Source organism: Chelon labrosus (assembly GCF_963514085.1).
Source record: "Chelon labrosus genome assembly, chromosome: 12".
NCBI classification, from domain to species: domain Eukaryota; kingdom Metazoa; phylum Chordata; class Actinopteri; order Mugiliformes; family Mugilidae; genus Chelon; species Chelon labrosus.
Genome location: NC_140345.1, coordinates 9,869,751 through 9,885,404, shown reverse-complemented (window position 1 = coordinate 9,885,404; position 15,654 = coordinate 9,869,751). Strand labels below are relative to the sequence as shown.

The 15,654-nt window shown below is 41.8% G+C and overlaps 2 protein-coding genes across 2 annotated transcripts; both read left to right on the top strand.

Annotated features, from left to right (window-relative positions):
* Window positions 1–218: 218 nt before the first annotated feature.
* On the top strand, window positions 219–6,645 carry LOC311497455 (meiotic recombination protein REC8 homolog; the record flags this gene model as incomplete). Its single annotated transcript, XM_084557778.1, has 17 exons — window positions 219–274; window positions 1,463–1,531; window positions 1,603–1,745; window positions 1,821–1,896; window positions 1,985–2,105; window positions 2,196–2,301; window positions 3,097–3,164; window positions 3,255–3,333; window positions 3,417–3,543; window positions 3,633–3,804; window positions 4,231–4,429; window positions 4,847–5,028; window positions 5,132–5,174; window positions 5,452–5,536; window positions 5,611–5,700; window positions 5,804–6,017; window positions 6,276–6,645. The coding sequence occupies 17 exons, from the start codon at window positions 219–221 to the stop codon at window positions 6,369–6,371; spliced, it is 1,926 nt and encodes a 641-aa protein (XP_084413904.1). The 3' UTR covers window positions 6,372–6,645.
* Window positions 6,646–7,302: 657 nt separating this feature from the next.
* Window positions 7,303–13,091, top strand: clk2b (CDC-like kinase 2b). The gene is made up of 11 exons (XM_084557403.1): window positions 7,303–7,496; window positions 8,072–8,162; window positions 8,237–8,303; window positions 8,390–8,506; window positions 8,596–8,762; window positions 9,957–10,051; window positions 11,845–11,974; window positions 12,067–12,149; window positions 12,236–12,315; window positions 12,398–12,488; window positions 12,562–13,091. The coding sequence occupies exons 1-11, from the start codon at window positions 7,431–7,433 to the stop codon at window positions 12,742–12,744; spliced, it is 1,170 nt and encodes a 389-aa protein (XP_084413529.1). The 5' UTR covers window positions 7,303–7,430; the 3' UTR covers window positions 12,745–13,091.
* Window positions 13,092–15,654: the final 2,563 nt, after the last annotated feature.

The following is a 15,654-nucleotide window of genomic DNA, read 5'->3' as shown; positions in this document are numbered from 1 at the left end:
TAGTAATTAATTTACTGCGAAGTGTTTTGCACTTCATTTAAAATATGTGACGTTTGTATTTGCTCCGAGTGGGACTGACCAATCAGCTTCTCCCTCTTACAAACATAAACATTCATCCACAGTCATACAGTGGATTAAACTGGCTCTGGGGTAGACGAGAATCTCTCATTTATCATACTTTATTAGCTATTTTTTTGGTTTTCCGATCATTTGCTCACATGTTTTACTACCCGCAAGTTTTAAAGCGTCACACAGGATGTTTTTCTACTATCTGGTGAGTAAAAAACAACTTTTTAATCTATAAATCAACGGATGGTTTAGTTGCTAATTAATTTTATTGTCAGCGGTGGCTGCCCTTACTTAATCTTACATAGCGTTGGTAATTTATTCTAAACGTTTCTTAGACCTTTATTTAGAGACTCGACTTCAATACGGTTGGTTTGTTACATTAAAATCATTAAAAAAAAAAAAAAAAAAAAAAATCGTCTTCTCAGTATTCACATATCCGCTAAGAAGACATCCAGGCTCAAGTGGTGACATTTATTCACGTGTTTTGTCCCCTTAAAATCACGGAACATCGTTTGAGTCGTTGAAAAGCATTTTAATTAGTCACATGTATTATTCTAGTCTGGTAGCGGTGCGCAATGTTCCTGTTTACCTGTTAAAGTTACGTGTTAATGTTTTAAATGTGTTCAAGCTACTTTTTCAGATTCTATTTTTATCTTTTTTTTAAAAAAAATAAATAAATCCTCCACCATTTAAAGACGTGGTTCAATATGAAAAAAAAAAAAAAAACATGACACGAAGTGCAGGTGCACCAGATGACTAAAAACACTGGAGCCAAAACAAAAAGTTTGAAGCTTTGAAACCCTGTTTGTAAAAGACAACAGCTTTGAAGATAAATGTCTCCACGTGGTGTTTTATGGTCATTAAATACATAAAAAAAAAAATATATATATATATATATATATATATATATATTTTTTATTTTTTTTTAAAGAAAAATTTAAAAAAAAAAAGCACACACTCACTTTCAGCACAGATCCAGATACCACTGACTGACTCAGAATTGTATCATAATGGGATACTGCTATAATGTCAGGTCGCTGCTATGGAAGTCTGTTATGTATGTGCTCATGTAATTGTTAAAACAGTCACGTTACCAAAAATGCTTAAGGACCTAGATCTTAACCATAAACAAGCCACAGAAAAGTGATCTAACAGAATATTTTAGATATTCAGATATTTATGTGGGATAGTTGTTCAGTTTTACTGCAGTTTTAAAAGTGTGAATAACAGGAATTCACTGACATAAGAGGTGTGATTTGTGGGGTTGATTTGCACCATGCTAGTTTATTTCATTCTTCACTTGTTCAGTTGAGAAGGTCATAAATTCTCCAGCCCTTCTTTAGTCTGAAACTCAATAAAACACACCTGCCTCCGTGCTCTTTGCCCGTTTCAGGCTGGTGGCTACAAAAGGCATCAGAGTCCCTCGACGGGATTTCCTGAAAGTCAACGTTAAAAGCACCTGGTAAGCAGCTATTTGAGTCATCATTTTATCATAATTTTTTATTTGTTACAATAAATCCAATCCTTGTACAGCGACGACATCATGAACTACGTGCTGGAGCAGGTCCCGCCACCTCTGCCAGGTCTGCCACGGCCCCGCTTCTCTCTCTACCTGTCCTCTCAGCTCCAGTATGGCGTCATCGTGGTCTACCACCGCCAGTGTGTTATTCTCCTAGGTAAGAAAGCTTTCACAGACTCGACAAAGGTGAGACAAGAGTGTTGGTCCTGATGCTGAACTTGTCTCCCTCCAGAGGAACTTCAGTCCATCGTGGGCCAGCTGGTGAAACAGAGGACTTCGCAGAAAATTGATATGGATGTCCCGAGCAGGTGAGAACAGGTGCTCAACACATTCACCTGCATGTACTAGCACATAATAACACAGTTTCCAGCTGCTGAGCCTCCTGTTTTCTTCCAGACAAGCTCCAGTCCTGCCAGATGCTCTGTCTCTACAGGAGGAGGCAGAGGGAGCTCCTGACCCTTTCTTTGGACTGATGCCCCTTCAGGAAACCATGCCCAGCCCTACTACCCTAATAGAGGTGACAAATAACCAGGGATGACCCCAGAGGTATCTGAGCAAAGATGAAGCTGGAAACTATCTAAACAGTTGTCTGTTCCTTGTTTCTCAGATGAGTCGGGAGTATCTGAGAGAGGCCTCTCCTGAGCATCCTGAACTGACCAGTCCAGCCGCCTCTGCTGATGCTGATGCTGATGCTGCTGCTGGGCTAGAAAGCAGTAAGACAGCTTAACGTGCTGTGATGACATGAAAATAATGATCTCTTCAGGCCACTGGGTCAATGCAGCAGTGAAATAGAGTGCACTGTAGAAACAATAATACACCGAACTCCTGAAAAGAAGATCTAACTCTCAGACATATTAATATATGTAATAAAATGCACTTAAAAATTTGAAATAAATAAATCCTGATAACACTTGTAGCACCGTTCAAACCATGTCAAACTCAAGGCCCGCAGGCTGGATGTGGCCCACCAGACAACTGTATCCAGCCCACAAGATATTATTTTATATTCGAGAAGAGCTGGACTGTGTTGTTGGGGAGAGGGATGTCGGATAAGCGGATGAAAATGAATGAGCGAATAAATGAATGAATGAATGAATGAATGAATGGTATCATCCTGGCAGCACAAACTGTGAGTCTGACTTGTCACTTAGTTCATTTATAAAATCTGCATCTTTAAATGTTTGGAGATACACAGTAGTTCAAATAAGCCATTAAAATGTACATTATGTCACTGTGTATAATGATAAGCACAGAAGTATCAAGAGAACAGAGCTCAGATTGCAAATCCATGCAGAAACACGGAGTGGAAAGAAAGCATTGGTCGGGTCAGGGCAGAGCAGACCGCCTTCAACAACATCCTCTTAATTGGCAGAGGCTGATACCACAGAGTCGGGAAGTGTAGGCAGAAGAAAGCACTTTAATTTCTGCTTGATTAGTCATATGCTCTCTGGTTGACCTCATTCGACTGGATGCTTTTTTATTAATGTCATCCGTTTTATTTTCCACAGGCATAACTGCATCTCCAGACACCATCACTCTGAGAGAGACGGAGCCTGTTGCCATCCCTGCTGCAGAGGTACATCTGCAGAAAGAAACACGTGTGAAGAAAATTTTAATCCAGTTTCTCATCCTTCTAGCCATTCTTTGTTTTTTTTCCGACTGCTAGTTTGAGGGCGAAGAGCTTGTTGAGCAGCATCCAGATATTATTGACTTCCTCATGGCCCAAACAGATCACTTTCCTGAAGGTGTGTGGTAAAACCAAGAGCCTCTTATCCACATGGCCAACAGTAAGAGAGGACAAACGCATACGTTTAACCTTTTCTCACAGGAGATCTGGAGATGCAGAGAGAAGAAGTGACACCAGCAGAGCCAGAGAGAGAGCTGGAAATGGAAAGAAGAGAGCCGGACCTGGAGCAAGAGGAGAGAACAAAGGAGCTCACAGGATCCACTCTGGAGTACCTCAGCCACACTCATGTCCACCGAAACACCAACACAAACAGGCACACGTCAACTGACTATGGTTTTTTGTTTTTACCTGTGGCAGATTGCAGCCCACTGCTGCTTCCACTGAAGATGCCACGTTGTTGCCACAGGAAGAGTCAGGACTTCCCACAGAGACGGCCGGAACCCCGACAGAGCAGCTCACCCCCGTCTTCAGCCCCGGCCTCCCCTCCCCGCCCTCTGTCGCAGAGGAACGTGAAAGACGTCCAAGACGTGTTTGTGGCATTAAAAGAATATTTAATCTAATAAAACGCATTTTAAAACTATAGAAAGATTGCATAGGTTTTATGACACCATGAAGTGATAAATAAACTGTACGTATATCTAACCATCCCACATTTGCCAATCTTAACAACTGTGAAAATACAAGACCATACATTAAACACTTAAAATCAAAATCCCATTAGTAAGGTCTAGGATTTTGACTTTGTAATGCATTTCTAGAAATAATTCATAAATTATGAATAACTTTTTTAATCCTTTAAGCCATTTGTTTCCTCTGTTTCTTCAAATGCCCAAAGAATGTCCCCTAAATGTCTGAAGATGTGTTCTCTAACGGCATATAAGGATTTCATAAATGTTTCAGTTACAATTTGCAAACGCGAAAACATATTTATTTTCCACACTCTTTTTACCACCAGGATATTCCTTCTCCAGGGGTGAGGAGAAGGAGAAGGGGGAGGCAGCTGGTCTTCTTTGACCCGGAGACGCAGCTCTCCCAGGAGTTTCTGCAGCAACAGATAAACAACCCTCTGACTGAGACCAGGCGCCCGCCCCTCACCCTGTCTTCTCCTCAAAGGCTTCGTCCTGCTGCCGATCTCTTCAACAACCCCTGCAACTGTCAGTAACACACCTGTTAAATTTATATGCCAGTGTGCCATCACATCCCACAGAAAACACCAGTTGAAGCTCTGGTGTTTTCTGGTGTTGGGAGGTTGAAATTAGCTGGACCTCTGCATCAATTGTTTTTCTATTAAGCCTGTTTTCTAATAAATGCAGAGCTGCATTCTTCTTCTCTTTGACTTCCTGTGAAATTCATCCTAGTCTTATGAATGATTAGAAGCTTCTCATCTTTTGTAGTATTTCTTTTTTCATGCTGTCTAAATTGTTGCAGTGACTAATGACTGTATGCAGTGCAACACAAATTGTATTTTTTCCCCGACACTTCTCATATTCAGCTGCAGCCGCTGCTCTATTAAAAGATGGCACCGGAGTAACCTTTTCAAAAATAAACCACAAAGCTATTTTCCCCCGCAGTCTTGTCTGAAGAGGTTCGGTCTCTATGGGGACGGGCCACAACCATCACACCTCTCTCAGGCTCGGACCTGCAGGCCGGGGTCAGGGGGTCCGAGTCCACTGACTCTGAGAGGGAAAGAGAGCGAGAGATGATGGAGGTGGCTGACAGAGAGGAGGAGAGACTCCAGCTCAGCCCCAAGGAGGTGTGGGGAAGTGTTTGTTAGTTCTGTGATGAGGGTGATGTCTGTGACGCCTTTTTCCTGGAGGCAGAGGAAACTGATTTCTTTTGTCTGTGTGTGAATACAGGTCCCGAGAGAAATGGTAGAAGAAGAGATGTTTGATATTTCAGGTAAAATGTCTGCAAACTATAAAGCTGATGATTCAAATGCGCAAAACAAACACAAAGAAAGTTTGGATTTAAACAGGAAGCTGCTTGTTGGTGTTTAAGACTCTTCATTAATGCATTTGCGCTGCAGTTGCAGTTGGCACAACCCAAAGCATTCACTGAGGTCAGAGGTCGGTTCAGGCATGTTTCACTTGTGGTTAAGGGTCAGGGCGATCCTCCAGGGAATGAATACAAGAAAATACAATGTCCTCTAAAGTCCTCTATATGTGCGTTCATCCAGCCCACGGTACACTGCCACTGGAGGTCTCTGACCAAAAGGAGGTGTCTCAAGAGATCTCCCCCATGCCAACATCTGAGAGAGAAGGGTGGGTAACAGGGAAATATGTCTGTGAATTTGTAGGTCACACTTTAATGCTTGTGCACATGTGTTTGCTTGCAGGTCCACTGTCTCCAGGTCTGTCTCTACTCTGCATGACATCCCAGAGGTGCTGGATGAGCTGCTTGGGCAAGCAGCAGCAGAGGCTCCTGGGTAACCGGGAAGCTCAGACATTAAAATGGAGCTTTTCCGTGTTTTTGCATGTGTTTTGAATTTGCCGATTGGAGCACACAGTCATGTGTTTGTGTGTCACTAGGTTGCTGCCAGAGCTGGACGAGGGCGAGGCGGCGCCTGTTATTTTTCGGTCTCTTTTGCCGCCTGACGCAGACAGCCGAACTGTCAGCAACATTTTTCAGAGGCTGCTGGGTGAGAGGCTGCAGCTTCACTCCTCATCTAATCGCCCCATCGCTCATGCTGAAATCGTGCTAATGTTACAGCATCAACACCGGGGGAAGCTCTTAAATCAATATGTGGACCCTGAGTAATGACGTCTGACATTGAGTTTAAAAAGAGCCTGAATTAAGTCTGAAAAAAAATACTATCAGCGTCACTCCTTTAATAATGAGGATGTAGGAGATGAGTGGCAGCGCTGACCAATAACACACTGGAGGCTCATGTACAACAGAAACATTCATTATTTAAAACTTAGACAAAAGTAGACTATTACATTTTTCTTCACATTTCTTATTTTAAGTTACTGACTTCTAACTTTGTCTTTGTATGTTTAGAGTGTTTATCGGCCAGGAAGGTGCGCGTGGAGCAGGACGTACCTTATGGTGACATCTTCATACTTCCTGGTTCCAACTATGAAGACGTGTAACTGACTGTGTAACACCTACACAATAATTGAAGCCTTTCTATGTTCACTGCTAGATAGACTAATTCTGCATTCAAACACAAAACAGTTATAGAAGTTAAATGTTTTGTCAGAAATCATTTCATAAGATTTGCTATTAGTCTGTGTAGTTGACTTGTTAGAAATGATCTGTTTTTAAGACATTTTATGGCGTTTTTTACTAATTTAAACAGTGTTTGCATCATTGTTCCTTGTGTCTTATTGTGACCAGTAAGTTATATGAACTTCATAACACTTCAAATTAATATTTTATAGTCGTTTTTAATGAACTCCCCTCATGTTATTCTGCACAGCCTCTGTTTTGTAGCGCGTTCTTTTGTACCTGAGCTGCAGAATAAAAACTTTAAATGAGCTCTGTCGGTTATTTCTGTAATGAAAGCGTGCACTGTATATTGGAAGGTATCCGTAGCATGCAGGGCAGGACAGGTGTGGCAAAACATACTACAGGGGTTAAGGAGGTGCAAGGAGGAGAGCAAGTAAGTTGAGTGAAACTGGATCTCCCTCTCTCTCCCTCTCTCTCTCCCCCTCCTCCTCCTCCTCCTCGGCCTACTCCTTCTCCTCTCACCCACATCTTGATTCTCCTCTAAAGACTTTCTCAGGGGGTTGTGACCAAAGTTTATTATTAGCGTCTGTCTCAGCTCACTCTCTGTCTCTTCGTCTCACTTCTGTCCGTCGCTCTCTGTGTTTGTCTGTGTTTCAGCTGTCCCCTTCACTTTTCCACTCTTTGATTTTTCTGCATTTTTTTACTTTGTTTTTTTTTTGTGTGTGTCTTTCAGCTCTTGGTTTCTGCTGACAACACCGCAGGCTATTTTTTTTTTGTTTCAACTCCACATGCTCTATTTTTGTGTGTGTGCCATTGCTTTAACATTTATTGTCCCATCCTCAGTGCGCTACACTCCTTGTAGTCTAGTACTTCTGGCGCTGCTTCACCTGCCTCTCTCCTTCACCTCAGCGCAACATCTCTCCATCCACTTCTCTTCCACTCAAGCTCGTCCTTCCTCTGAGTAGATCTGCACTATACTATATAATGGGGAAGACAGAGCTGTGTTCTCTTTATAAAGGTTTTCTGGATTGTATTTGCCTCTGCCTCTCTGTGAGTATCTGCAGGTTCTGTGCATGCATTCGCCGGTCATGCTGTCTCTTCTGCATCTGCATGATTCCCCTTTGTTCTGCAGCTGCACTGTGTTGAATGTTTCGTTTTTCATTCCTGTACGTGCAGATTTGTTTATATGTGTCAGTGCTGATTTTGTGGCCCCGTGTCCTGCAAGTATCTCTTCACTTACACACATGCTGTGCTTCTGATATTAATAACAGTGGATGGAAATAGAGCCTCAGCTCCAAAGAGGCCAGAAGTCACTTGACATTTCTTATTAAGCTCCTTTACAACACTCTCAGGTCACTGTGATCTACCGTAACGCTTTAATCGTGGCTGCATTTTGCAGGTTTGTGGAAAGACATGAAACCGTGTGTGCATTTATAACAAGTTTAAATGCATCAGTCTCAGTCAGGTGTATGTCTTCAGCTGGTGAACTTTGCCCTTTTAGGTCTAGAGGTCAGACGTTACTCAATCTGTTTTTAGTTGGAGTGTGATGACACTGAAAGAGGCAGGTTCTTTTTTCTTTTTTTTTTCGCTCCACCCATCGTGAATGTGGTTGACTTTGTTTACAGCGTGGCAGCAGTGAGGCTGCAGGCGACCAAGAGAGGGATACTGAAAATGGTCACCTCATCTACCAAAGCGGGGATGTCCTCGAGGACAGATGTGAGTACACCTGGAAGAGCGAGAATCCTCCGTAAAGCGCTCCAGCTTTAATTTGATCTCAATCTGTCTTATAGACGAGATAGTCGACACTTTAGGAGAAGGGACTTTTGGGAAAGTGGTGCAGTGTTTGGACCACAGCAGGTAATTATTTCATCTAAAAATGACAGCTGCACTAATATGCAAGATGTATGTGTTGTTACTTTTAAACACCGTAACTTAACCCACAGGGGAGGAAGTCATATTGCGCTGAAGATCATCAAGAATCTGGAGAAATACAGAGAAGCAGCCAAACTAGAAATCCAAGTGTTGGAGAAGATCGGTGAGAAAGATCCCCACAACAAGCAGTGAGTCGTTTGGGATTCTGGTCAGTTTTGAAGTGTACTTGTTTCCTGATTTATGTAACATTTCACCTCTGTGTTTGTCTCCGCATCAGTTCCTGCGTGCAGATGCTCGACTGGTTTAACTACTACGGCCACGTGTGCATCTCTTTCGAGCTGCTGTCTCTCAGCACCTTTGATTTCTTGAAATCAAACAACTTCCTGCCTTATCCAATTAGCCAGATCCGACACATGGCCCACCAGATCTGCCACGCCGTCAGCTGTGAGTCCAGTGTGCATCACACCAGCTATGCAGCGCCACTGCCTTTTTTTCTCATGTGCCTCTGAAGCAGTGTCAATGACGACATTAAGCAGATTATTCACAGCTGTCCCACTGACGGTAGAGCAAACAAGAGATTTAGAAGGTGCCTTTTACCTGAAGGTGTGACATTTTCAGGTCATCTGTCTGTCCTAGAAAGAAAGGTCAAAGGTCATTGTGGCCTGACACAACATGTTCTTGGAAATAATAACAGAATTCTACACAGATGTCTAGTACGATAAAATGACGAAGTGATGACATTTCATATCCAAAAGGTCAGATGTCAGCTTTACTCTGACTCCATTAGTAGAACAAAAACACATCTATTCAATTCCTTAAAGTGTTTACTGACATTAATAGAAATGGTGGATATAAATGGTTAGGTAATATATTGTAAATAAGTTGTATAGAGTTTTAATTTCATAACTGTTCTGAGGAACATTTTCATAGCCTCCAACGGTCTCATCCTTTAGCTATACCTATACATTTCCTACATCAACTTACTGAGTTGCAAGCTTGCTAAACCTTTAACGATGGCCTCTAGACACCAACAGTTGCTGAGCAGCAGTGTCCTCACGACGTACGGCTGATGTTACCACGTGAAAAGCAAGTGACACAATTTCCTAAGTCATAACCACAAGCTCACGAGTTCCATTTGAGGGAAGCATAAATGAATGAATAAACACGTAAACAAACAGACTTAGAGTTTGAACAGTCAAATGAAAATGGTGGACCGTAAATGCAGTACACTATAACGTGACCAGGAAATGATTTCAGAAACAACACGTGTTTGGGACTGAAGAGTGAGTCTAGAAGTCTATAATAAGAATATTTTCCAACATTCAGTGTAAACGTGGTACCGTTTTGTTAATATCCACTCTTAACTAGCCTATCTGAAGTCTACACAAAAGCAACATTAAAGCAGCAACACATTACAATGATTTCATGCTGTTCAATTAAGCCAGTGTTTTCATTATAGGTCTCTGATATGTGTAATTTTCCACTATCTCTCTCAGCAACATTTAATTTTGTCCCTGTCTTTCGTGACGTCCAACTCTTTTACCGATAAATAACATTTGACCAGAGGAGGGCGTCGACTGCTGATGAATCTCAATTTACTTTCTCTCCCCTCTCCCCCTCGCTCTGTCTCTTCTGCAGTTCTCCATGACAACAAGCTGACTCACACCGACCTGAAGCCTGAGAACATCCTCTTTGTCAACTCAGACTACTCCCTCATTTACAACACAGAGAAGGTCAGGAACGACTGCAGGCAGGCACGGAGGCTGGGTCCTTCGGGGTGAAAGGAAATCGTGATGTTAAATGAGCAGGGATTAACGACAACAGAACAACCTGCGAGATTTGTTTTGTGGTTGTCTATTTTGATGCAAATTTGTCTCAACAGCACTGTGAGCCAGCCACCCACTTGTGTTCCCTTCGAATGCATATATTTATACAGGAAGACTGTAGGCTGTGTTTGTTGACCTCGGTGGGACCATATGTAGCATCTTTGAAGTGATAATGTTAAAAAAAAAACGTTTATTCATGGGATATCACACTTTATTCCATTTTGTGTCTTCTTTTTATATTTGGTTATTTTATATTTGCAGTTTGGGCAACTACTGAGATCATTTAAAGAGGAAGTTTGTCTGGAAGAGAAACAAAGGCAAACTGTAAAATGTGTACTCACTCTGTCTGACACCCTTTACAATTAACAGACAGAGTTACTGGTGCAAATTTGAACCACTGTACTTTTGCTGCATTCAAATGGAACTCGTGAGCTTGTGCTTACAACAAGTCGTGTACAAAAAATGCTTAGCAATGATCTGGCATGATCAGATCATGTGACGTTTTCAAAGCACCATAACAAAAAACAAACAAATAACAAATAAAAAGTCATTGAAAAATAATTTTTAGATTATAAACCACAGACAGGCGGCACAGTGGCGAGGTGGTTAGCACTGATGCCTCACAGCGAGAAGGTCCCGGGTTCAAATCCATGGGCCGACTGGGCCTTTCTGTGTGGAGTTTGCATGTTCTCCCTGTGTCTACGTGGGTTCTCTCCGGCTTCCTCCCACCGTCCAAAGACATGCTCATTAGGTTAATTGGTGATTCTAAATTGGCCGTAGGTGTGCGTGTGTGTGTAGGCTGGCAACCTGTCCAGGGTGTACCCCGCCTCTCGTCCGATGACAGCTGGGATAGGCTTCAGCAGACCCCACGACCCTTAACAGGAATAAGTGGGTACAGAAGATGAATGAATGAATGAATAACAACTGTTGCTGTCCAGCTAACAGTTTAGCATGCAAACGACTGTAGGAAATGCAAAGGCATAATGAAATGATGAGGCTGTTGGGGATATCAACATTTTCATCAGACATTTTAGAAAGTTCAAAAGAAAACCCTACGACTACATTACAGTATGTTGTTGCTGCCTTCAAATGTAGTTGTTTTTATGGAGAAATTTACTCTCTTGTGGTATTTATGACCTCATAACTGGAAATATTCAATAGGGCCTGTGTTGTGATGTTTTTTTGCCGATATTTGTCAGAAATCAGGGAGGTAGATTGTAAATTAATATATTGTTATTTAGTTGTGAAACATCTTTGTAATTTTATAATGAGTATTGGTGAGTAAAATACTGACGTCAGCAGTTGCTTAGCAGCGGCGTTACCACAGTTTCCTGGTGAAAATGAAGAGTATTTTTTTTACCCACATACCAAGTATCAATTTTACCTCTAGAATAGTACAGACCATAGACTGTATAAAGACATATAAATACATATCTTTATACAGCCTATTGTACAGACCTGACTAAAGAGTTGGCTTGTTCACAACACATCTGGCTGCTGGACTGCTCAGTTTTTCCTCTCAGTCAGATTTCATTTAGTTGCGTTTCTGTGTTTCCCAGCCATTACATTTTGACTGACAGTGTTGGTGTGACCAATGGAAATATCTGTCAGAACAACAAGATGAAAAATGACACTATCCTTTCATTAGGAAGAGATAATTAGGAGAGACTTTTCCGTGTTTGTGTTTCTCTTCCATTTAGAAGTGCAATGAGAGGAGAATAAACGACACCACAGTGCGTCTTGTTGACTTTGGCAGCGCCACCTTCGACCATGAGCACCACTCGGTCGTCATCTCTACACGTCACTACCGAGCCCCAGAGGTCATACTGGGTGAGAGATGTTGATTTAACCTGGAGAGTGACCAGGAGCTGTCAGTCTTGTTTGATTGCTTATGAAACTCTTCCCTCTCCCCTCTCCAACAGAGTTGGGCTGGAGTCACCCGTGTGATGTGTGGAGTATTGGCTGCATCCTGTTTGAATACTACGAAGGCTTCACACTATTTCAGGTCATATACATGTATACAACAGGTTAAATGTGATAGAGCCTGAGCTTGTTGACATGGTCTTCACTGGTTCATTTATTTACTTGCAGACTCATGACAATACGGAGCATCTTGCAATGATGGAAAGAATACAGGGACCACTTCCTCAGAGAATGATTCAGCGCAGCAGGTGTCACACACTTATAACAAACCTGTAACAAACACTGAAACAATTTTCTTCATATCTGACACCACCTCATATTTCTTATCAGAAAGCAGAGGTATTTTCATCGTGGCCGCCTAGATTGGAACGAGTGCTCCAAGGCTGGACGCTACGTTAAATCCAAGTGCAAACCATTAAGGGTGAGTTGAGGCGCTGCAAAGATGTGAAAATAAGCTATATTCACCCCTTAAATGATATGTTTCCGTTTCCCAGAAGTACTTGTTGTCACATGGGACAGAACACCACCAGTTTTTCGACCTCTTGGAGAAGATGCTGGAGTATGAGCCTTCAAAACGCATCTGTCTTTCCTCTGCTCTGTGTCATCCCTTCTTCCTGCCGCTCCATCATCCAGCAAAGAGTCAAGTCTGGAGGAACAGCCGTGACATGGGCAGATGACCCTGAATAGTCACTTGACCCTATGTGGACCATATGGGTATATTTGCAAGTTTTAGCTCTGTTACAATGAATCATGTATATTTTAATCCGGAGAGACTAATTAGTTAGTTGGAAATTAATTTATTTGATATTGTATGTTCAAAAGGAAAAGCTGAAGAGACTCTGAGGAGGCTTTGAAACTCAGGATGAATGAGGTGGCCGTGGTTAGTTTCAGTCAGTGGAGGTAGTGGAGGAGAAGGAACAGATTTTACTGATTGAACTGAAAGGTTTGAACAACCTCAGCTGAGGAGCTTTGCAGATGCACGTCTACCTATTGTTGCTGTCTGCAATGTCAAAAAATGGAAGTGGTACAACAGGAAATGCACAGTGGGCTACTCTTGTCTGTGTTTGAGCAAACGTTTATTTGTGGTTTGCTTCCACTTCTGGTCGAACCTTTTCTGGTTCAAGGCAACCTTTCAACCAATCAACATATCAACATTTGACCCATGCCTAGCTGTGCCGGGGGCAACGTGCTGTCAGCTGGCCGCGATATTGACTGCTCATAAGCTCACTTCTGTAATTTCCATTGTGGTTGATTTCCCATGATCCTTCACTTTGGGCAGATGGAGATCTATCATAATGGACCTGTACATCTGCCTCCAGTTGATTGAGTTTGACGTGGGAAAGGAAAATGAAAGTGATAAGGTAAATCAAGGATTATTTATATTGTACATTTAATTATAAACAAAAGTCTTTGTAATGTTACTTAATATTCATTTAGGAGAAATGTTTGCCAAAAAAAAGCTGGATCTTAGTGCAGTTGAATTAAAACTGATAAACTGTGTGATACCATAGCAATAATATAACTGTAGCCGATATTAAAGTCTGCTAATGGATTTCCACCAAAAAAAAAAAAATAGACTAAAATGTTTCTATCTAGTAAATAAATATGAATAGGTGCAAAAAGTGTGGTTCAGACACATATCCGCTTCAAAAGGAAAATATAAATCAAAATTTGTCTCTAAAATTTAGAGGATATAAATACAAAAACTGGAATTATGTGATCTTTTTCTGTCACTTTATAGCAATAATTTGGGTGTTTTTTCTAATACATTTTGTATCGAATATCATCTTCAGTCATTTATTAAATCCAGTTTCTTCAATTCTCGTGTTCCTCGTGTTCCTCTGGCCTCTGAGTTCCAGTCCAGTGCACAACACACACACAAACACACATGCACACTCTTCGTGTAAATGCCATTGACAGCCCACCCCTGGTATCTTGATTGAGTGCAGCTCAGCAGAGAGCACGGTCACAAGGCTGATCGAGAGTGTGCGCTTGTTAGTTTTTCTCTTCAGCCTTGGGAGAGCTGAGAGAGACTTAGAGTTGGGTGTCCAACTGAATGAAACCTTACTCCTGAAGCAGGTGTGTGCGTATTAGTGAGGATATTAAATCATATGTTCCTTTTCCTCTCATATCCTAAAACTATGTTTTGACTTTTGATGGCCATGGACTAAATTTACAAGGAAGCAACATTTTATGTGCACTTAGACTTTTAATATAGATATAAAGTATAATATGACCAGAAAAAAACTAAGATTAATTTATTGAAAGAATGAAGTCTTCATGCGTTTAAAAACATCTCAATGAAATGTCTGAAGGATAGTATTTTGGGCTACTTGCTGATTAAATGTCTCTTTAGGTTTGAGCATTTGAAGTATTAAAATATTTCACATTCACGGAGTGTAACAGTGAATCCTTTGGTGGCCATATTGGCTTTATTTAAAGCTATAATTTATGTATTTAGGCCATTATGGTAATCGGCCATATATTTAAGAATTTTATCAATTAATTAATAATAATTAATGTCAATGCATTAAGCTGTACTGACGTATTCACATTAAACGCAGTGAAGTAACATTATTGTCAAAAATACATTATTCATTCAGTCATTCATCTTTTGTAACCGCTTGTCCTGTGAATGGTCGGGGGGTGGGGGGTGGGGGCTGGAGCCTGTCCTAGCTGTCATCGGGCAAGAGACAGGGTACACCCTGGACATTTCGCCAGTCTATCGCAGGGCTAACAGTGGATAGTGGAAGGAAGCCGGAGTACCCGGAGAGAACCCACGCAGACACAAGGAGAACATGCAAACTCCACACAGAAAGGCACCAGGAACACAACTGCAAGTTTTTGCTTGTGAGCCTTTACAACCGAGCAAAGAGCAGTTTACATGCCAGGACCGCTTCATTGTTGATGTACATCTGATGCTTGTGAAAATGAATGTGACTTCGCTTCGCAAACGTTGTCACTACCTGTTTACACAGAAGGAGGAGGCTGTTGGAAGCCATGTAGTTGACTGACAGGGCAGGGCGATCTAGTTATGTCACAAATTAGTCAAATTTGAACCACCATACCAGCACAAGATTTTGACCTAATCCATAACTGATCAAGTATCTGTGGGATGATCCACAGAGGACGATCCCCTCAACTCATAGGACCCAAAGGCCCCCACTAACAACATCTTGTTGCCAGACACCACAGGACACCCTCAGAAGGCCGGTGTCTATTCTCTGATGAGTCACAACTGCTTTGGAGGCACAAGGGAGACCTACATAATATTAGGAAAGTGGTTTTAATATTGTGGCTGATCTGTGTATGGCCAACTGCATCTTTATGGGTGTTTGTGTGTGTATGTCACTAACACTGCAGGCTCGTGCATGATCACATGTCCTTGGACCCTGGATAATGGTAACTCACTCTTTAACATGAGCGTGTTGCCCTTTTTGCTCTGAAATCCTCACTCGGCTGTGACCTCAACACAGTCTCTGACCGCTGCAGTTAGTCAGCTGGATATTGTGTGTGAGTGTGTGTTTGTGTGAACCAGAGCTTTCATGCAAGCCCACCAAAAAGAGCCACTTAAAGGATTCTCAGTT

Bases quoted from the DNA above. Each gene is read 5' to 3' on its own strand.
- clk2b (XM_084557403.1), top strand. From the start codon at position 7,431: ATGGGGAAGACAGAGCTGTGTTCTCTTTATAAAGGTTTTCTGGATTGT. The intron at 7,497-8,071 runs GTGAGTATCTGC...CTTTGTTTACAG, and splicing joins GTATTTGCCTCTGCCTCTCT to CGTGGCAGCAGTGAGGCTGC. The intron at 8,507-8,595 runs GTGAGTCGTTTG...TCTCCGCATCAG, and splicing joins AAAGATCCCCACAACAAGCA to TTCCTGCGTGCAGATGCTCG.